This window comes from Topomyia yanbarensis, chromosome 2 (assembly GCF_030247195.1).
Source record: "Topomyia yanbarensis strain Yona2022 chromosome 2, ASM3024719v1, whole genome shotgun sequence".
Taxonomy (NCBI): domain Eukaryota; kingdom Metazoa; phylum Arthropoda; class Insecta; order Diptera; family Culicidae; genus Topomyia; species Topomyia yanbarensis.
The window spans coordinates 194,831,928-194,854,391 of NC_080671.1; the positions used below are offsets into that span (position 1 = coordinate 194,831,928).

At 38.4% G+C, this 22,464-nt stretch overlaps 1 protein-coding gene across 1 annotated transcript; it reads right to left on the reverse strand.

Annotated features, from left to right (window-relative positions):
• Positions 1 to 2,942: 2,942 nt before the first annotated feature.
• On the reverse strand, positions 2,943 to 3,850 carry LOC131679969 (uncharacterized). The gene is made up of 2 exons (XM_058960712.1): positions 3,743 to 3,850; positions 2,943 to 3,681 (listed from the first exon to the last, which is right to left on the reverse strand). The coding sequence occupies exons 1-2, from the start codon at positions 3,799 to 3,801 to the stop codon at positions 2,943 to 2,945; spliced, it is 798 nt and encodes a 265-aa protein (XP_058816695.1). The 5' UTR covers positions 3,802 to 3,850.
• Positions 3,851 to 22,464: the final 18,614 nt, after the last annotated feature.

Below are 22,464 nucleotides of genomic sequence, written 5' to 3' on the forward strand. Positions count from 1 at the left end.
TGAAAAAGTTAATAATTCCGCAAAAAATTATGAACACGAATAATACCTTTATACATACATACTTTATATCTTAATGACTTTGGAAGGATTGAAAACTTTTTTAGAGATTTATGCAGGTTTATCTGAAAACCTGGTCAAGTCTCCCCATGTTCCCAAGTAACCAATAAGCATTATAACGTAGCCTAATATCTGCTTTAAATCCACATATAAAGCTGTCCTATAAAGCCGTGAAGCCCTAAATACTTATATAATGCTGATATTATGCCAGAAAAGGCGAAATATAGTGCTATTACTGAGCAGAGATTGACAGCTCGTTTCTGCAGTACTAATGCTATTATATAGCAAAAGCGTACAAATGTCAAATTTGAAAGCCTTATATTGGCACTACTAATGCTATTAAAAAGCTTCAGTTGGTTGTCATTGTCCGCCATGGTTTTAAAACCATTTCTTATGTTTCCTTTCGGTATGATGAGCAAAAAGGAAGAATTTTAAAATAAAATATTCTGTTTAAAACCGTAATTGACTCTGTTCTAATGCATTGTAATGAATATCCTTAATGGGTTTTCGTTCTCACATGATATGAATGTTTACGAAAATTACCTTTAGTAAGTCTCGAACTGAGGTACCTTGCCTCGTCCTTCACGGTAAGTGCGCTGCGTTTGCTTCCTGGACTATATTGCATATGTTTGATTGAAATGAAATATGCCGAATATAATCTTCAAGAAGAGTTGCATAACAAATAAACCCACAGCATTACAATAGCATTATATCAGCTTCTTATTTGCTCTATAATGGCATTAAATGCACTTGTAAAGCTTACATGCTTTAAAGATCCTTGAAGCATGTACGCGTTATATCAGCTTTATATACGCATATAGAGCAAGCTATAATGCTATATGTCGGCTGTGCAGTTATGCATTATTGATGCTAATATAGAGCTTTATTGCGTTGTTAATGCTGTAATAGAGTTTCAATGCAACATTAGTGCAAATGTATAGCCAATATAGTGCAATGGCTAAATGCTTATGGTTACTTGGGTTCCCCTACATGTGCCGCAGAATGATAAACAGCAAATAAGGGATTCCTTCTCAAACAGCAAACTTGATATTTTACAGTGCGAGTGCACTTTACCTCGTCGTCTACTACCCTGCTCCCCCCAATACGAGCATCTATATTCATTTCCCGGTATGTATTATGATGTCCTGAAGGAAAAGTTGTCTCAAAGAAAATCATTGTGTTCTATATGTCGATCTCTCCCTATGTCGATGGTCCCTTCAATATCGACATAGAGAGAGTTAACTGTATTTCGAAGAGCCATGAATATCCGTTGCCTTGATCTCGCTTTCGTAAGGTAGGTGAGGAATGTTTGAAAATTTCCAAGCTTTCAGCTTCATCCAATTTCCTAGGGTTGGAGATTTGACGTTTAATTTTAATATCTTCAGTAGTTAGGTTACGTGTTTTTTTTCTGAATAAGCTACCATGGATTTGAAATGAATTAGTAAATCTTTATCAGATTCCCTAGAAACTTTTGCACACTTCCGCAATGTGCTCCTGAAACCGAATTTCCAAAGTTCTCTTAGTTTGTCCGATATAAATTTTATCGCAATGACAACATATTTTACATATCTTAGATTTGCTTAGTGTGTCTATCGAATCTTTTGAGGAACCTAGAATTGATTGATGGTAGTTTCTATTACTGAAAACCAGATTCATACCAATCTTTTTAATTATTTTCCTACATGAATAAGCCATATTTTTATTGAATTCATTAGGTATTTCTAGGATTTCTATCTAATTCAAAAATCAAGGACTCGCCCATCTAAAAAGGGCTATTTCTCTTCCTCGTGTGTAAACCTATTTTTATAGATGTTGTTAATGGCTTCCAACATCTGGAATAACCTTTCTTTTCCTTTGATAATGCAGAAAATATCATCAACGTATCTCCACCAACGTTCTGAAAACTCGCCTTTTTACGTTAGCCAATCCTCTAGGTTTGCCATAAATAGTTGACAAAGCAATGGAAATTAGGCATTGCATAGGCAACCCGGAATGTAAAACGATTTTCTACCCTGCCTTTGCATAAAGTTTAATATAAGATCTAACCTTTCATTTCCGTAGACTGTTGCTATTTTGTTGAAGTAACCAATCCGATAATAGGTTAATTGAATCATTTACACGGACACTTGAGTATAAAGGAACCGTAGCTTCATAATTTTTGAGTGCACCTGAATTCTGAATTTTCAATGTGAATTCTTGTGTATTGATGACAATCCGGCTGGAGAACTTTTTTAAACCTTTTTGGAGTTTCGGAACTTTGTAGGATCCTCGTTCAAAGATACAAATATCAACACAAAATGGATGTCAATTTAAAAAATCGACTAATCAATCGGTTGTCAAATAATCGTCATGTGAAGTAATCGATTAAAAATTGACTGATTAGTTTCCAAAATAATCGACCAGTTGATTAATGGTGAACTAATCAAAGATCTCTACGAGGAGAATTTAAAACTCGAAAATATCTTGTACTTGAAAAATTCTTCATTTGGAGTGAGAAAATTCAATACAGTCACACTAATAATCAGCAGATATTTTTCCTGAATAAACCTAAACTGCATTTTTCAAGAAAATATTATTACAAAAGAATTAGTGACTTTCAGGAATTTAAGCTCCATAACACACTTATAATTCGTATAAATCATTGACCTTTATGCTGCTAAGAGATCCTAAATGAATATTGTAGTAGCGACTCTGTATATTATAATTGTTCACTTACTTTAAACTGCATTCTCAAGATTATTAGCTGAAACTAATAATAATTATTTGTATCTTCCCTGGTAATCATGATCCTAGAGTCGAGGAGAGAAAAACTTTGTTGTACATTCCAGTTTTCTTTCTTTCCATTATTGTGATCACCACCATGCGAATAAGTAAACTAATTAGGTTTACCCTTCAGTTATATTTGAAGAGTTGAAGTTTTCAAACATATTTTCTATATTTATATATCCTGCATTCTTACCGTATCTAACTCTTTTCGGGAGAATCGTGCTGTTCACCTTTTCTGTCGTATTCATCCGAAGAATATTTCGCACTATTTCGTTTGGTTTAGCAATTGTATTGTTCAGGAAATGTGGAATTAGCATGGAAGAAACATAACGCGGTTTGGATAAATTGGCCGCTGGTCCACTCGGATAAACTCGCGCCGTCGGATGAAACTTCGGGGAGATTGGAGGATATAGCAGCTGACCCGGAATCGGCTCTTGACTGTAAAATCGACTATTGTGAGTCATTCTGTAATTTTCCTCATCGGAATATACAGCTCTTTCATGCTGGAATGCAGGCAACGTCTGTTGTATCTGTTTTTGCGTGCGAGAGAAGCTCCTGGCGATGTTGCCCTGCCTATTAGATGCCGGTGGCGATAAAAGTCCTTTCTTTAACAAAACCCGCAGTAAATATCTCTCCAGCATACTCTCCATAATCTCCTCAGGATCTTCTAGTGCGACATCATTTCTTCTGATTACAGTTCTTATTCTAGGTCTTCTGGTATAGCGCTCTTTGGATGGACATTTACAGCCAACTCGCCTTCCGTGGTTGCTATTTTCGTTTAGCGGTATTGTCGAGTACTCGTAACCGTTTTTCCAAAATTGTTTCTTTGGCGCAATTTCCGACGAACCGTCCGGCACACTGAAATCAACTGAACATTTTAGCCTTTCAAAAGCACTCTAGATGAGATAATATCCGTCACCTTCTAGCTCGTAGAGCGACAAAACATCCAATCACCAGAAGGAACAAGCTTTTCCACATTTTACACTTGCAACACACCTCCTAATATACTATAATTATGACTGTAAACCTGAACTAGCAGACCATCCTCGATCACTGCCCTTTCGCGTATGAATGAAGCAGTGAACAAATCGGTAAAGCTGTTTTAACTATACGTTCCCATGAAGAAGAGGCACTTGAATAACGCATCGTTTAGCTCCGCTCGGACCGCCAACTAATGTGTGTGGCTTCACGATAGCTATCTATAGCTCATTCAGACCACATAATATTTGATCTGCGGCAAAGCGTACGAGAAAATGCCGAATAATGGCTAAAAATTGGTATGAAAACATGCTAGTCGGTGGTTGGTTCTCGCATTTAAAAGCAGCGAGCCCTCATATTGCTGTTTGTGTTCGAATGTGTTCTGCGCGACTGGAGCGCGATCATCAGATACTAAATTCATTTGTTATTTAATGCGAGCTACGAACGTATATTTTTAAACTCTGCCATCGAAAATAAATTGTTCCCAAAATTGTGAATAATGTTTATGTTTTATAATTATATTCCATTTCCATTCAGTAACGCCTATATAACATGTTTATAAGTGGAGATATTCGTTTTTGTTTTGTTAACTTCAGTCACGGTTTCCGCCATACCATTACCAAATCGATTTTCTGTACGTGAAATAGTTTACAACTTTATGAACATTATTCCCAAAACCCAAGGTTGAATCGTGATTTTTTGCATTTCTCATATAGAAAGGTTATGCAATCACTCTGAAAAACGTCAACCTAATCCCGGCCCAGAGGGCCGAGTGTCATATCCCATTCGACTCAGTTCGTCGAGATCGGAAAAAGTCTGTATGTGTGTATGTGTATATGTATGTGTGTGTATGTGTGTGTATGTGTGTGTGTATGTGCGTATGTGTCAAATAATGTCACTCATTTTTCTCAGAGATGGCTGGACCGATTTGCCCAAATTTAGTCTCAAATGAAAGGTGCAACCTTCCCATCGGCTGCTATTGAATTTTGGATCGATCGGAATTCTGGTTCTGGAATTACGGGTTTCAGAGTACGGCCACACAGAAATTTCTCATATAAACTATAGAAAAAATTAATAATAGAATTTTTATTTTTGATGCTAAATGTGTTCAAGGTGCATGAAACGTCGAGATTTGATGCAAACTGGAAAAAAAAATTTGACGACGGTTCACTTTTTTGGATTTTGGCATATTTTTGCCTTTCTCATATAGAAAGGTTATGCAATCACTCTGAAAAACTTCAACCTAATCCCTGCCGGAGGGCCAAATTTCTTTTTTCGACTCGCATAAGGTTTCTGGATTTTAACAGGGGCGTAGTTGATGGTTTACGGAGAGGGGTTACACCCCCCTCTACTGTTCACTCCCCTCCTTTAAAAATCTCTTTAAATCACCCCTCAGACCACCACACCATCCAGCCTTCATACCCCTCCCTTTCAACCCCATCATCTTTAAGCCACCACTGTATCACAAAGCATACCAATTTAAGCTGGGGAGTCGTTCGTTGATGGGACTTTCGCCCTCCTCACATACCCACCCCCGCATGACAAAATGAGTTAGCAAGCAGATAACATTGATCTAATGCTGATTAGGCTAATGGAGTATGATATTTTTTTGTTTCAAGTGTTTCACCGTCGACACGTAGCTCATCAAGTTCGTGGCTGGCATGCCATTGTATATAAGTGCAAAGTGTACTAAGAATGTAATGGACATTTCCACAATTATGTTGAACATAAAAAGCCTCCGTGCCATAGTTTAGAGAAATGAGAAAGGCACAATTGCACCGCTAGGTGGATTAAAACAGGTTTTTTAGAATATTATTCAGAGTCCGACTATGCGACGTGAACTGATTCATGATTTGTGATATCTTTTACATGGTCTGGTTTCCGTGGTTATGAAGTAGTTATATTAAAATATTTTCTCGTAAACTATTTCACGAAACCCGGAACATTATTCATGAATTGTAAACTAGATTCGAGCTAGCCCAATAGTTCACAAAATCGAAAAATATTATTCATGTATACATTAACTGAGTCATGATTCCTAGCGACTGACTATTCGTGCAAGTGAAATAGTACACAAAATCATGAAATCTTATTCATGGAAACGTGAACTGATTTATGATTCCTAGTATAATAGCTACACTTGACAATGTGTGCCCGTGAAATAGTTCACAAAATAATAAAACATCGTTCATGTGCTGATGAACTGGTTCATAAAAAAGATCATAAAATATTTTTCATGAATTCGTGGTTTATGGTTCGTAGTACATCCGCAACTATTTTCAATTTATGCAATTCTGTAGATGTTCTTGAAATTTTTACTTGAACTATTTCAAAAAATTTTGGTTTTGACTTTCTCATATAAAGAAAGGCTATGCAGTCACTGTAAAAATCGACTTTTTAACCGAAGCCCGGAGGGCCGAGTGTCTATACCATTCGATGCAGTTCGTCGAGATCAGAAAATGTCTGTGTGTTTGTATGTGTGTATATGTGTGTATGTTTTTTATAGTAAGGTTAAAAAAGCTTCAAAAGCCTGGCCTGTAGTGTATCGGCACTCTGTGGGACTCACGACTCACGTTCGTGCCTAACCACTAAAAATATTCCTTACTTTTTACGCCTTTCTTCTCTATCTCGGAGCCTCGCTTGGTTCATGGGGTGGCACGACCTACGAGCTTTGATTTAACTCTCGATTCCTCTCCTGCTTCTTGTCTCCATCCATTACGTCGCCGTTTATTTCTTGTCCCTGTGGTGAGCCGTTTAGGTGCTCATTCCCTGAGCCATTCAGCTCATGTTTCCGTGAGTCATTCAGCTCCCGGCCTTATCACGATCCGCTTGGATAGTGCTCAACGGTGAACTCATCCTACTCCGACCGATAGTTCCCCGACGGAGGAATTTCCCCCGACACCGATACCCGCTTTCTTGAGCCATTTAGCTCTACTAAAATCTTCCAGCTTTACCGCTGATTCTACTTCGATTGTGAGTTCCCCGACAACGGAATTTCTTTCGTTACCGGTGTTTGTTTCGTGAGCCAATTAGCTCACCTTTTCGTCACGATTCTGTCGGGTAGTCCACGGCGCCGAATCAGCCCTATCGTGAATTCCCCGCTCCCGATACCGAAGTACGTTTCTGTGAGCCATTAAGCTCCCCGCCGCGTCTACTCGGTCTAGTCCCCGGCGGTGGACCTAGCCTACTCAACGGCCAGCCAACAGATGCTGAGGTCTATCCAGCGATTCCGGGTAGAGCGTAGCTTCCGGTTCACTGGCGCCCCAACGACCCATTTCTGGCTACTCGACGCGGTCTACTCGGTCTAATCCCTGACGGTGGATCTAGCCTACTCACGAGCTACCCGGTAGAGTGTCGAGGTCGGTCCGGCGGTTCCGGTGAAGCCTGACATCCGGTTAGCTGGCGTCCCGACGACCCGAGCCCGGTGCTACATCGCGTACTACTCAACTGGTCCCCGGCGGTGGACCCAGTCTACACCGTCGGTAAGTTTCCCGGCGGCGGAATTTCTCCCGAAACCCTATTTTTGGTTTCACTGCGGCGTTCTAACCAATGTCGTTACTTTGTTGGTCCCTTCACCACTTCCTTTGCAGCTCGGAGAGTATACTCGTAACAACTCTGTTGACAGCGTCCCTGATATGTTCGTCGCGGCACATCTCTACGACGATATTATCCACTGTTATATCAGGCATACCCCTTCGGACTTCTTCGAATCTGGGGTATTCGAAGACCACGTGTACCGGTGTCTCTTGCACGTTCACACACTCCGGGCAAAGGGGTGACGAAGCGTGTCCAAACCGATGTAGGTATTTCCGGAAGCATCCATGCCCGGACAAAAACTGCGTCAGATGGAAGTTCACCTCTCCATGCTTCCTATGTACCCAAGTAGACACATTTGGGATGAGTCGGTGGGTCCACCTTCCTTTCTCCGCGTAATCCCACTCTTGCTGCCACTTAGCCAACGAGTCCGCTCGAACCAGTCTCCTTGCATTACGTTCATTTCTCCGCTGGTAGCATTCTACGTCCTCAGCCAGAGTGATGCAGATGGGAATCATCCCGGCAATTACGCATACCGCCTCCGACGATATCGTTCTGTACGCACTCGCGACACGAACAGCCATTAGGCGAAAAGTGCTTGTCAACTTCGTCCGGTTCCGCTTTGAGTTCAGCGAAGCAGCCCAGGCCGGTACGCCATATCTCAGGATTGAGGATGAGACACCCGCCAGGAGACGTCGCGTGCTGCCTCTTGCCCCTCCGTGATTCGGCATGATCCTTGCCAATGCGCTAGTTGTCCTCGCAGCCTTCTCACATACATAGTCGACATGGCAGTTGTAATTCAACCGATCGTCAACCATCACACCCAGGTGCTTCAGCGCGCGCATCGATGGAATGGATTGTCCCCCGACGCTGATCTCGCGACGCTGGATTTGCTTACGGTTGCTAACCAGCACTACCTCAGTCTTGTGGTGAGCCAGCTGCAACTTGACGATAACCATCCAGGTTTCCACGATGCCTATTGTCTCTGCCGTCAGCATCTCCACCTCCTCAAGGGTCTCGCCCGTTATCGTGAGGATAACAACACCTGCAAAACCGATGATCTCCACTCCCCTGGGCATTTCTAGTGTTAACACTCCGTTGTACATAATATTCCAGAGCGTTGGGCCGAGTATGGAGCCCTGAGGTACTCCCACCGTTACCCCAATCGACCTCTGCCCCGTGTTCGTTTCGTAGACCAGTACTCGGTTCTGAAAGTAATTTTCAGAACCTTGCACAGATAGTCCAGAACCCGCACTCTATGCAGCGCTACGGCGATGGCTCCCCAGCTAGCACTGTTGAACGCGTTCTTCACGTCTATCGTTACCACGGCGCAGTAGCGATTACCCCTTCTCTTTTGCTTCAATGCTTTCTCCGCGTTCGCGATGACGATGCGGATGACGTCCACCGTCGATATCCCTTTCCGGAACCCGAACTGTCTCTGCGATAGTCCGTTCTCATTTTCAGCGTAGGTCGTCAACCTGTTGAGGATGACTTTTTCCAGGAGTTTACCGAGAGTATCTAGCAGGCATATAGGCCGATACGATGCTGGATCTCCTGGTGGTTTGCCTGGTTTTAGCAGAAACACCAGCTTCTGGATCTTCCATCTATCCGGGAAGTAGCGATCGTCCAGGCATTTCTGTAGGACTATCCTGAACATGTCCGGAAACACCAGGATCGCAGTCTTCAGTCTTGTGTGTATGTGTGTGTAATTTAAACTCACACAATTTTCTCAGAGATGGATGAGCCGATTTTCACACACTTCAAATGATAGGTATAACGCTCCCATAAGCTGCTGTTGAATTTTTAGTTGATCCGACTTCCGGTTCCGGAATTACGGGTTGAGGAGTGCGGTCACACAGCAAATTACCACATAAACTGGTGCCACCATGATACCCATGTAATACATATTAAAATGGGTGCAACACTACTTGGATTTGCGGGTCTAGATAACTAATGGTCAATCGAAATAACTTTGACCACATTGGCCACCTAAGACGGCTCATGATGCCCCCGAAAAACTCGCCAAGTTCCTAAGCTTATATCACACCTGTTCCCCAGCGAATTCAAATGAAAGATACAGCAATCCCATTGACTACTGCATTTCATTCGATTCTGACTTTTGGTTCCGGAGGTGCAGGGTAGTTAGTAAGGTCGCATTGGAATTTCCCATATAAACCGCTATAATAGCAATATCTCATAGGCTAAAAACTATTGAAATGGTAACCAAATTACTTCGATTCGCAGATCCAGATCAACGAACGGTAAAGATGGACAAGTCTGTCTATGCCAAGGGACATGCTGGTGAACTCGAGTGATTCGTAGTTATGCTGCCTAAGCTCGACCCTCATCAGCAGAAGACAAAAGTTATGCCTGTAAGATATTAAGCCTGTTTTATTGACCCAGCCACTTCTAGTTTTCCGATCTGTATACGTCACATCCTTGCTCTCACTTGAGTACTATGGCTCTAATTTTCAGTTAAGTGAATCTGTGAGGGACCAAAAAAAACTCGCTCTTTCAATGAGTTTCAACTTCAGTTCCGACAGCATGACGTAAAAAGTTACTTTACGCTTGTCCGGACATGCCGTAGACTTAGGTGATTCGCATTTCTAATGCCAAAAGATCCTGACTCCTACGGTAGCAGAAAAAGGGTTAAGTCGCCGGTGAACTCTTGCTCATATGACCCTTTCTACGCTTTTCTAAAACTTTCTCGCTTCAACTCCTTGCTATTCCTTGAGTACTATGGCTTTTAATATTGAAAAATATACTTCACCTTCCAGTCCCTTGCTAATTAAATGCCGTAACAACAGTTGACAAATTGACTCAATAGGTCATTAACAACAAAAAAATGGTTAACCAAAATTTGAAAAAAGGCAAATCTCTCAGTATAAAAAATGTAGTCTGAAGTCCACCACCAAGCCCACGGAATACAGAATGTAAACAAACATGATGGCAAATGACGACCATGACGAAACGAAAAGGTATAATGCATGAATCAAAAGAATTCGAATATATTACATTACTAACCGTGGAATTTATCGAATGGTAATGCACATGCCGTAAGAACGTAGCCGCGAACACCTAACGAAACAATGTGCTGAAAACTGCGCAGTCTCCTATTCCAATGGAAAACAACAATACCACCTCGCCTAGGTTGGAGCTACCGATATACGAATCGCGTTCTGAAACCACGCGAAAGAAAGGTGAAGGAAAACATTGTTAAGAAAAATAATAAAGAAATAAAAACGAGGCGAAAAGTTTAGTCGAAATGTAAAGGTCCAGCTCAGTTCAGTTCGGTTCAGTAGGTAGGTATACAGTAATTAAAGCATAACATATACCGTTTTGTTGTAGTGACACGGGAAACACGTGAGAATAGGGTTAAGCGAGTTCGAATGTGTAGATTCGAAAATGAACAACAACTTACTTGCACATTCTCCGAGCGGAAACCAATCTGAGGGCATATTTGTTTTTTCTCATTTCGCGGTGAAAACAAATTGGAAAGATATTTGCAAAATCAGTTTGAATATTACAAATGTGTTTTGGGATAGGGTAATTGATGTAAAACCACATCATTAGCAATTATCAACAGGGGTTTTCTCTCGTGGCTTACGCGCCTAGAATTGGTAGAAGGGTGGAAATGCTTGTGGCTACCGGTCGAAAGAACGAAAGCTGAAGGTTTGTGAACACATCTCGTGTCTAACTTTTGCTTGCATGTTCTGCAAAGCTAGCGATGAAATTTCAGCCTTCTCTATCTCTCTTACTAACATTTTTTTCCAAACTGAGCCTTGATGCAATATTTTTGTATCTTCATCACTAATGGATGTGTATGCCCTACATCGCCAAATACTGTGGCCGAACATTTTTGAACGGCTTATAAATGAGCCCATTCCATGTTGCACTCTTTGGTGCGATCTATGCGAGATATTATCTTGTCACATTCATTACTTTGCTCGACTCGTTTCGTAGTCTGCAGTGGAAACATAAATCTCTAGCGCACCGTACTGACTCCAGAGATTTACCCTGTGCAGTGCCGAGTTGAAGCGATAAATTTTTCGTTTCCATTAATTTGTCCTACCAGAAGGATAAAGCGTTAATTAAGTCTGTAAGGGGTGCAATTGTGTGTGAAGTTGAATGAAAATAGAGTTTCCGCTTTTGGATGAATTATTTTAAATTCTATCCGCAGATTTGCAAGATCACCAGCACTCGGAAAGTTTCTCCAAAACGAACGTCCCCAGACGAGCCTTAATTCTTTTAGAAGGCTATAGCTAATGCCATAAATAGGATTGGAATCTCTCTAGGCGAAATGTGAATCTCTTTCTCATTCTACAGTAAATTATAATCTTTTCATTCCATAAATTCCCCTCGTTGCACCAGGGAGCAGCTCTTTAAATGGCTGACAAGTGGTTTTGTTCGCTGCCTCGAACACATGGTTGCTTTTGGCTAAACTGAACTCCTCGAACGGAAAAGCCAGGGTGGGAATCAATGAAGCACTCAAGAATAAAGGATTACTTTTATCATGCACGTGTTCGTTATAGGTTATAATATTTAACAAGCTCTTTCAATTAAACTTTTGTTGGGATGATTACAAAAGGAAAAACTTTATCCTAGTTTGGTAATTTCTTGCGGTGTCCTTGTAAATTCTACTGTATTGGCAATTATAAGTAGTGCAAATATTAAAGGTTACGGGAACAACACATTTTGGATATTCTTACACAACACAATGCTCAAAATTGCAAACGCAGAAAGATGCACCTAGCAGTGAGAAGATTGTATTTCGTTAGATACAAACTGTCAGCGAATTCATTGTTTTCTGAAGTGAAACATTCGACCCCCAGAACCAGAACTGTTGGTAAAAGTTTGAAATAATCAACAAATTGACGAAAAAAATTGGTGTGTTTTTTAATTGTGCCTCTAAATTGCTCGGGATATCCAAGTAACTGACATCCCTAGATTCCTACATACAGATTTTGTTAGTAGACAACATTGTTTTATCATTCGATTGACTTGACTCTGGCAGTTTGGATTCGTCAAAATAACTACATGATTTGGTAAATACATTGAATAATAAAATTAAAGTCGTTAGCCATGTAGGTTGCATTTAATTTTAGTTGCCCTGATATGTCCAGTGGATTTTTATACTTGAAGTTTATATCCGGTTTTTATAATCTAATATATTTTAAACAGGTTTTACGAAGCATGTTCCGTCCTTGCGACTTTTGTTTTCGGTCGCACATATGAATATTCTATTCTAATAATCAATCGAGACTGTCTCCCGATTTTTAGCTGGAAACCATCAAGAATACGCGAGCCGTATGGCGGGGGGTGTTGTGAAAACTGTTAAATAGGCGCTGAGAACAGCTTGAAGCAAGATCTGATGTTGCTCCAAATGTATAAGAACTAAAACTACTTCATAACTAGGCTCACTGTTTTGCATTCACCCACATAAATGCAGGTAAGCAATAGTATATAAAAAATCAAAAACACGCTATTCAAAAGGTCGTTTTGAATTTTATATTACATGGCACACGACAAGAAGCTCTTTTCAATATTCAGTTGCTGCAGTTTTACTACCGATGGTTCTAAAAAGTACTCGCAAATCAAAATTAGCCCCAAATATTAACCAGATCAAAACAACTAATTCAACTAAATCAATTAGCAAAGATGGAAGGTTTATCTATTTTGCGTTTTTACAGTAGATATTTAATAAATTTAAACAGTATACAAATCTATTTAAAATTCAAACTGGAAATTCCGCGATTCGCCTACCCCATAAAAACCGCGTGAGTGTATTTGACGTTCCAATGGTTTATTTCTACGAAGAATAGGAAAACATTTAACGCTTACCACTCAACCAACGGCACCGTCGCATGAAAAATATGTGCATTTGACGGAACAAAAAGTATTTCTCGTGTTGGAAAAGTTTAATATTGGAAACTCATTTAATCCGCTTGAAAGTTCAAATCAGATTATCAAACAATTTATTTCATTTTTAACCATTGATATCTAGCTCCAGTTTCAGTTTCGATTTGCATATCGAAAACAACATGTTAGTTTTCACGCATCGGTGCCTTACGTCATTTTGACAACTTACTTCGTTAGCTGTACAGTGTAGATAATCGAAATTGTTTTGGGCGAGAGTGACAAGGATGGGCCAGATAAAGGAATGCAATTTACATACAGGGCGCATTCTCACATAGGGATTGGCTCGAGCGAAAGTTTAAAATTAATCTATTTCAGTTGTCAAGTTGAGTTTTAGGTTGCTGCAAGTTGATTTTTAACGCAAAGGCGAACGAGAAACCCAACATAAAATTGCTCTGTCATCAATACTCACTTTCCCTCGACAGACACCGGATACAGAATGCTGGAGCTGGAGAAAAGTTTTCTATAATACCGAGTTCGATGGGAAATCGGTAAATGATACTGTGTTCCCTTCCTCCTTGCCAGGCGCTCTTCGGGGTAGAAAAACTTTTACTACACGTCCGGTATATGTAATGCAACTTGAAATTACTCTTCACAGGACAAAAATTAAACTCAAAACTAGAGCGGTAATAAGTTTTGAACAACGTGTGACACTTTGTCCTTGCAGATAGCCACGTCTGCACATTGCATCATGTATTGCAAGGTTGAAAACTACACTTGAATGGAGATGTGTCTTCCACATTTGTGAATTGTGAATGTTGCTCCCGAGCAGACTAGAATCGGAGAAGAAGGTATACGTGATTTAATAAGTAAATATGTACACCAATTACCAAATTCAATATTTGCCCGGGGGATAAAAAACCGTGCCAGAAAAACCAAGAAATATCTCAAGAAATCTTACAAAAAAATTAAGGTTATTTTGAGAAACCGCGAAACTGATTTTTAAAGACGTTTTGGTGGTATCCAAAACAGTTTGAAATGGTAAGTTATACCATGTTCACACTACAGAATTAAAACATGTTATAATAATTAGAAACAAGAAAAATTACATCAAGATAGCGTTAAAACACGTTTTAACTCGTAGTGTGAACGTAGTATAATACTATGTTCACACTACAGAGTTAAAACATGTTATAATAATTAGCAACAAGAAAAATGTCATCAAGATAGCGTTAAAACACGTTTTAACTCGTAGTGTGAACGTAGTATAAGACTGAAGGTAGATGTTATACTAATAGGCATATAGTTGTAGCAGTTGAATGCACAGCATGTCAATATACTAAATGTAGAATGGAAACTTTTTAATTAAAAACTCCTTTTGTCAATTGAAAATTAATAGTCAAAATGGTAAAATGTTTCAACTAATGAATTTCAGAATATATCGTGGATCGTAGGCAACACTATGTGCTTCTTCTGCTTACCTTATCATTGAGACTGTAGATAGCAAAGATTTTGTTTGTGATACTTCCTTGCTTTAGACGATTGACTTCTGCTCATTTCATACTGACACGATTTACTGGCATTTGATAAACTGATCAAATTCTTTCTATTTCTCATAATAGGGTGATGAGCCTATTTGCACCATGTTTCTATTATCACCCTACCCATTTGAAGCCGTTGGTTAGAGCAGTGTCTGCCATCTTTGTTCAACGCATTGAGTCAAATGGTAGCGCAACAATAGGGGCACTCGATTCGAGTTTTCATTGTGCTCAAACATGAGAATTTTACTGTTTTCAACGCATTTGTGTTATTATATTGGTTTTTAACAACGAAGCAAAGCGGTTCATGTCAATTTTTACGCATTCCATTGATTGTAAGGCAAGAAATTACCGAATTAGTGAGGCACCTTGCTTAGTATGGTGAAAATAGGCTCATCACCCTAGTTAAATGAGTTATGGAATTTTCGTTTCGACTTCGTCTCATCAGAATCCAACACTAACTTAGTGACAGGACTATGCGCACTTTTTGTGTTTCTGAGCAAATTCCTAGTCCTGGGCAATGTCCCTCAAGAAAAGGAATTCTTATTAAGCTTATGAAAGTTAATAATCGAAACTTTGTTTGGCTTAGCAAGCCAATGCAATATCGTCGCTGTTGTGCTATCTTATGACAAACGCCACTTTTGGTGTAAACTGAGTAGGATGTGCCGCATTATTTGTCTAAAAAATCTCCACAAAGTGGCGTTTTTAGAATTTTGACATTTTGCTTGGTTACTGAGATATAGCGAGAAATGTGCTGAGAAATTGTGAGTTTTTTGCTTCAAATGGCTGTGTCTGGAGATTGGTTCCAGTTATCTTGATGTATTATATGTTGATATGTGTAAAAATAAAAATACAATGAAATAATCATTTTCAAAATAAAAATGCACGAATTGTAAGACAAATGCAGTTAAAGTTTAAAACTGGAAATATAGCATATTTGGCAACACTGTAACCAAAACTAACTATTTTCTAGATTCCCTGACTAATGTCCTTCAAAATGCATCTCACCGATTTTTTATAAACTAAATTAAGCCAAAGATATGAATATAAGCTAATAATTGATGCTTTATTTGTATGGAAAATTTTCCATGCACGATTATGACACGCCATACAAATTTTGTCATTAATACACACCTATGACACGTGTGAGTGCGACTTTTGTTTACATTTTTAGTTAAAACTCGCAATATAGTCAACCGATCTTTGTTATATTTGAGAGATTAATACAGAATAGATGGAAGCATCAATTGCCTACTTTGAATTGCTTAAATCATTTAAAAGTTTCAAGATTTGCAATTTCAAACTTTAAAAATCGTTAATTCTCGAAATATGCTAAATGGCGCTTTTCATAAGGTAGCACAACAGCGACGATATGACATCACGCAGAACAAGGTGTTTGCTCAGAAACACAAATAGTGTTTTCATTCTTAAAATAATGTTAATCTTAAGAATATATAATTTTTGCTGGATAATTACGATAAATAATTATTTTCAACCGTGGTTCAACAAAATGGTAAAATTCTCTACGACAAAAGAATTGTCTTTCCCAAAGGATTCATCAAGACATTCTTAAAAAATACATATCGGTATTTGTGGCAATTTCGGGGATTTTACTTGGCGCTTCGTTTTCTATTGCCCATTAACACGCGTTTCCAATAAAAGAACTTTCTGGAAAGATAAGCCAACTTTTGATTTACACAAAACCCTCTTATGCATATAAAATTTCAAAATTTGACGATGAATTGCATTTTACTTAATTAAAAACACTTTTCTGAAAAATTCATTTACCATTTTGACACATTGACCGACAACTTTTTTGCATTTAAAACTACCTATTGATTTTCAACTGCCTTTAACTAGCCTTTTGACTAACGATTCTTTCCTAAAAAGTTGAACATTTTACTATTTTGATACTTCGGTGAACGTTTGTGCATTTTAAATGTCAAAAACGTAGATTTTCACCCTTCATTTTGACTTTTAATTAAAAATTAAAGATGTTCAAATATTGACACCTTGGCGGTTCTCTTTTTTCATTAAAAACGTAAAAAAATTATTTTCAGCTGGCAATAAACTGCTTTTTAACAAATAGCTTGTTTTGAGAAGTTTAAAATCACAACAAAATAAACGAGACTGAAATAGAAAATATGCAATCCTTGCATATTTTAATTTCTCGGTGTGAACGGATTTACGAAATAATTAAGATATAGAAAAATATCACAATGAGAACATCGAGATAATGAAAGTTAACCGTAGTAGGTTGGGTAATAATGATTAGGAGCTGATTTAATGATCAGCTGATAAGGCGCCATTTTTGTAAAAGGACATAAGCAGTATTTTTTGCTATATGTGTGGGTAAATAAATCAGCCCCAAATCATTAAAGAATTAAAATAAATGCAGTGCAGTATATTTGAAATCTCATGTAAATCATAAAACCTCGTTCGACAATTTTTATAATGCGCAAAAACGCAATACTTTGTTTGGTAGGCGATCTGCACATGTGGACAGGGAAGCGACATTTTTGTGACAGTTGGACGGATTAGTTACGCAATGAAATATCCAAAGATTTGGACGTATTCAATCTATGGGTACCCCTGTTTGTTTAAAAATGCAAATATTATATCTACTTGACTTTAGAAAGTTATTCGAAACACTTTTAAAAATGTGATCAATGTTCTCCCGTTTAACGGTCCACAATCACCGTATTTTTTAATATCACAGATAGCAGCAATGCTATTAGGGTGGAAAAAACGGACAAAAATCGAAACGCACTGCGGGGAGACTTGACCAAGGCCTGGGGAGACTTAACCAAAAGAATTTCGAAAAATCAGAACAAGAGATAATGACATAAAACAAACTGTAATCCATTTTTTCATATTGTTGAGATTATTAGGTAGCAGTAAAAAATATAAAAGGGTTACATTTCATAAAGTTCGACTATTTTTATGCATTTCCTTTTTGAGTATTACTTGTAGGGGAGACCGGGGCTAGTTGGCGGTGTTTTCAGTTTTGAATTTTTACTGCTTTGATGTAGGTAGATCTTGCAAAATTGAACACGCGGAATGGAAGAGCAGACTGTTGGCTACATCTCTGATTTTTTTTGAAGTGTTTGATGCATTGTCTCCATTTTTAGAGACAAAAATATGTGACGCGGAAAACCTGCCAACTTACCCCGGCCCGGGGTAAGATGGCGGTATGTGATGATACGCCAAAAACTAAGCAATCAAATGGAAATTCAATTTCTTCAAGGGTCCTTTTGGAACGTGCTGAATGTCTTTTCGAGAAAACTGTATATTAACCGACATTTGCTATTATATTTCAGTTTCAATACCCCAGCATTTTGACTTTGACGCATACCCCCTATTCAAAAGCAAATTTTCGAAATTCTTCATTCAATTGGCCAGAATAAATGTCTCCTACATTTGCGAGGATCACAAGAAAAAGATTTTCTTACTTTGGAGTGAATTCCAGAAATAAATTTTTTTGATGACATTTTTGCTCTGTAAATAGTACCGCCAACTTGCCCCGCGTGCAGCACCACCAACTTACCCCAACCGCATATTTTATTAAAAACTATTTAAAAAATAACTTTCGTTTGTGAATAGTTGTAATATCTATACGGATACTGAAAGCTCTTTTCACGCGCTATCGAAAAATATAATCATTCAGGAAATAGTTTGAAAATCACGCTAAATAACAAGGTATTTAAAATTTAGAAAATTTACTTGGTATGCTCGAAAACACAATATCACCCAAAACTTCCACCAAACAAATTGTTTTGCAACAAAACCACATTGGATAACGGGTTTCACATAACTTGAGGTACACAAGAAGAGAAAACGCTATATGTCTAATAGAAACAGAGAAAAAGGGATTCCGCCAACTTACCCCAACCGCCAACTAGCCCCGGGCTCCCCTACTGCTTTCATTGCATGTTTACACTCGCGAAATCAGCCATATTATTGCTAATTTTGTTTACTATAGACTGATGTTTGATGTAGGATTTTTTTGTGACGTAATTAACATTAACAGTAGGTACCACAGCATAGTAAATATCACAAAAATTTATCTTACTTTAGCTTATTGTCACCTGGTCAAGTCTCCTCAACATCTTGACAAGTCTCCTCAACATTGCCCGGATAGAATTTTACAATAGCATTTATCTTACAAACAATCATAAAACAATAAATATTATAGTTATTACTGTTTCAACATTGTTCGATGCCAAGTTCTCACAGTAGATTTACAATAAAATTTCATGTAATAATAAATTTCTCTGTTCAGCAAAGAACTGATACAGTGCATTCACATTAAATTTTACTGTTTTCAAGAAAAAATGTATGGAGAAAAATTGATTTTTTTAATGTTAAGATCAGGTATGGGAATTATCATTTATTCGCATGATTCTTGGCGAATCCGTTCATTGCTTTGACAGCAGCCAGTCGTTCATTCACGATCCGACTAAAACTCTCCAAATAAACACAACTGAACGTAGGCAGAGATGAACTTCTGAAGATGTGTCAGGTAAAAGAATGACACGTACAGTCGTGATTCGCTGGTTGGGCCACACCTCTGTCCATCTAACGAATTTGATTCGTTAGTTGGACCGACTGACATGTCAAAAACTCTCCAAAGGAGACGCTAGTAGTGTAATTGCATCTATTCACATCTCTAATAATTGTCAGATAGATTGCCAAAGTAAATTTGACATAAGATTTTGACATTCAGATGCTTTTTAGTTGGACAATGGTCCAACTAGCGGAGGCCCAACCAAAAAGCGGACTAGTTAAAAAATGTCCAACCAGCGAATTACGACTGTACTATGTTGAATGAAGAAGATGGTGTTCTTTATTGGCGGATTGAATCGGAAGATTATACTGTAAACATTCACAAGTGAATCAACTTTTAGTTCACAAATGAATGTGAGATTGTATTCTCCGGTTGGTTAGGTCAACTTTATAGTGCAAATGTAAACTATAATCAATATTGGGAAGTAGAAAAAATACATGCTTGTACATGGCACACATAAAAATTGTTCAATTAACAATTTCGTATTTTTCAAACAATCCATGTTACGGCTTCGCGGTTCGGTTTTCTCGTTTGGCGGTGCAGGTAAATTCATTACTGCGTGGACAGCAAGGTGCATCTTAAAAATGTTATTTTTGAAATTTTCGAGCATCAGCGGTGCTTGCTTATATTTGCAATTCTCATCTGCTTTGAAGTGGAATTTTCTATCCTCCTCCTGGATAACTTGCAACAGGATCTTTTTTTGAGTACAGAGTCGTTTCATTCTAAAAAAAATGTTTTTTTTCGCCAGCACATTGCAAATTACTTACTTAAGCTTAGTATGCACCTCTTGCGAAATGAGGTCGCGAAATATTTTTCCTTCTTCCGTGCGGAATTTTGACATTTGCTCGCGAAAACTAGTCTATGCGTTTGCCGTTAGATGTCGCTTTAGACAGCTGAAAAGCGCTATCAGCTGTTGTTTGTTTATTTCTTCTCCATGTTTTTGCTATCATTTCCGAATGTTTTGAATGAATCTTTTGGCGAGATGGGCCATCCCTGGCCTTAGCCTGTCACGTTACAGTGACGAAAGTAAAAGAAAAAAATGAATCTTTTTTCTTCATTTGTCGCTGATGACCAAGTTAATTACCCCCGTGTAACTGTTGGTAACTCGTAAAAACTCAGGAATATCTATACCTATAAGCTTTGAAGATCACTAGAAGAGTAATGACGTGTTTACGAATTTTATTAACGTGTGACATTAGAAGGAAGATCCGATAGATAGTCAACCAAATACAGAAGCATTGCCGGAGCTCTTGCATATTTCACTGATGTTGCGTTGTCGGACTTTGCAAATATGACTGCAGAAGATGAATCTTTTTGTCATGCAGAATGCGCAACCGAATGCTCCCAAATAATTCGGTTGCAATGCTTCAGTTTTATTCAGATTCCATATACACTCAGACACAAGCAGACGCTTATCTGTGGTGCAAAATACCAATATCAAATAGGTTTCTTTTTGCTCATTACCCTTATTTTATTCCGGCATAGCAGACTGGATGAAACATAAAATAATTTAATTCTATTTGAATATCGTTTAAGTATTCAGGAATCTACTTTATGAATTTTATCTCGCTTTTTGATTAACTACAACAATCTACAAGTGCTACAACACTAATTGCATTGCTCAATCGACTTTATCTCTAGAATTAACTTGTCGGCTCGTTTAACATTTGTAATACCTCACGTAGCTGTTAAAAATAGTCCTATGTTGAAATGAATTGATACACTGTTCCAACATGGTACAAAGAATGTGAAATATTGAATATTAAATATTAACTATAAAATATACACGAATTATTGATTTCGCGTATTTGTTTCAAATTCTGTTTTTGCTGAACATCCAAGTTCACTATTTCGATTTTCAACTGCAACCAGAATATATTATATTACATATTCGCATCAAGGAAACAAAATGAATAGCATTGTTAGTTACGACATAATGAAAATTTTTCCCAGAAATAAAAAAAATAATGAAGGAACAAATAAATTGTTATTGTTATTTATTATTTATCAGGATGCGATTGCACAGGCTGTCTCAACAACCAGTTTCTGCAACCTATGTGCATTAACTGCGTACACCTACCGTTGCACTTGACAGTGTGTGCAGTGCTTTATGGTTACACCTATGACCGCGCACCCGGTGTCCCATGAGCCTTTTGGCGGCTCAGAGGCTGTCCTTCCATGTTGCTCAGGGATACATTGCTCCTATACACATCCATACATACAAACTTAGATTCATACAGACACAAGTTGAAAGCGGTTAACGTCGCGTCATCTAGTCTCTGTAATCCTATGGAAAATCATCTCACCATCGCCTTGGGGTCTACGTCATATTGGCAAATTTCACATTGAATCCGATTCTGTCTCTTCCTAATCTCCTTTTTGTCTCCTAAGTCCGAAGCGGATCAATCGACTATTATTTGAATCGGTAAATATACTAGCAGTATTAGTCCTTATTCGCGAATATTTTTTCCTACAACTGTGCTATTTCATCTCTATCTTATAACAGAATTCGATTATCCCTGTTCTAGTCAATATACGTATACGTATTCATTACATTATGGACCAGGCAAATCCTCAATTTTTTCTATTATCATTATGCTGAGTAGCTAGACGAGATAAGGTATTTTAGGGTTTCACAAAAAGAATCTCTGCCCATAAAGGACAAGAAATATTTGTCCACTAGTCCCAATAAAGTATGCTCGAACCGAATATCCACCTGGTTCGACTCGAACAGACCACACCGACCCGAAAGGGCTGCTTATCATTTCTGAGAGCCGGTGTGCTTGATCGAGTTAAATAATCATAAGAACAAGTCCTGAATAATTAAGTATCCCTTAGGTGCCATTCATGCACTCCTTCCCTGAACAAGCCTCATACCCAAGGTCAAAAGAATCGACAACCAATGAGAATGGACCATACCAGTCGAAGGTCACAGGCCCAGCATCTCGTGCAATTCCTGAAATTAGATGTTTGTTAGTGCTACTAACAGATTTCATTTCAATGGTGGTAATTAAGTGTCTCATTCCCATCTTGAATAACTAGTTTACCGCTGCTCATCTCTTGCGGCATTTCGACACCGTCGGACGACTGTCTCATAGAAGAGATCTATTTCATTCTCAATTTCCGTCGGAGCTCATATATGGTACGCCCAAATGGTTCTACAAGCTC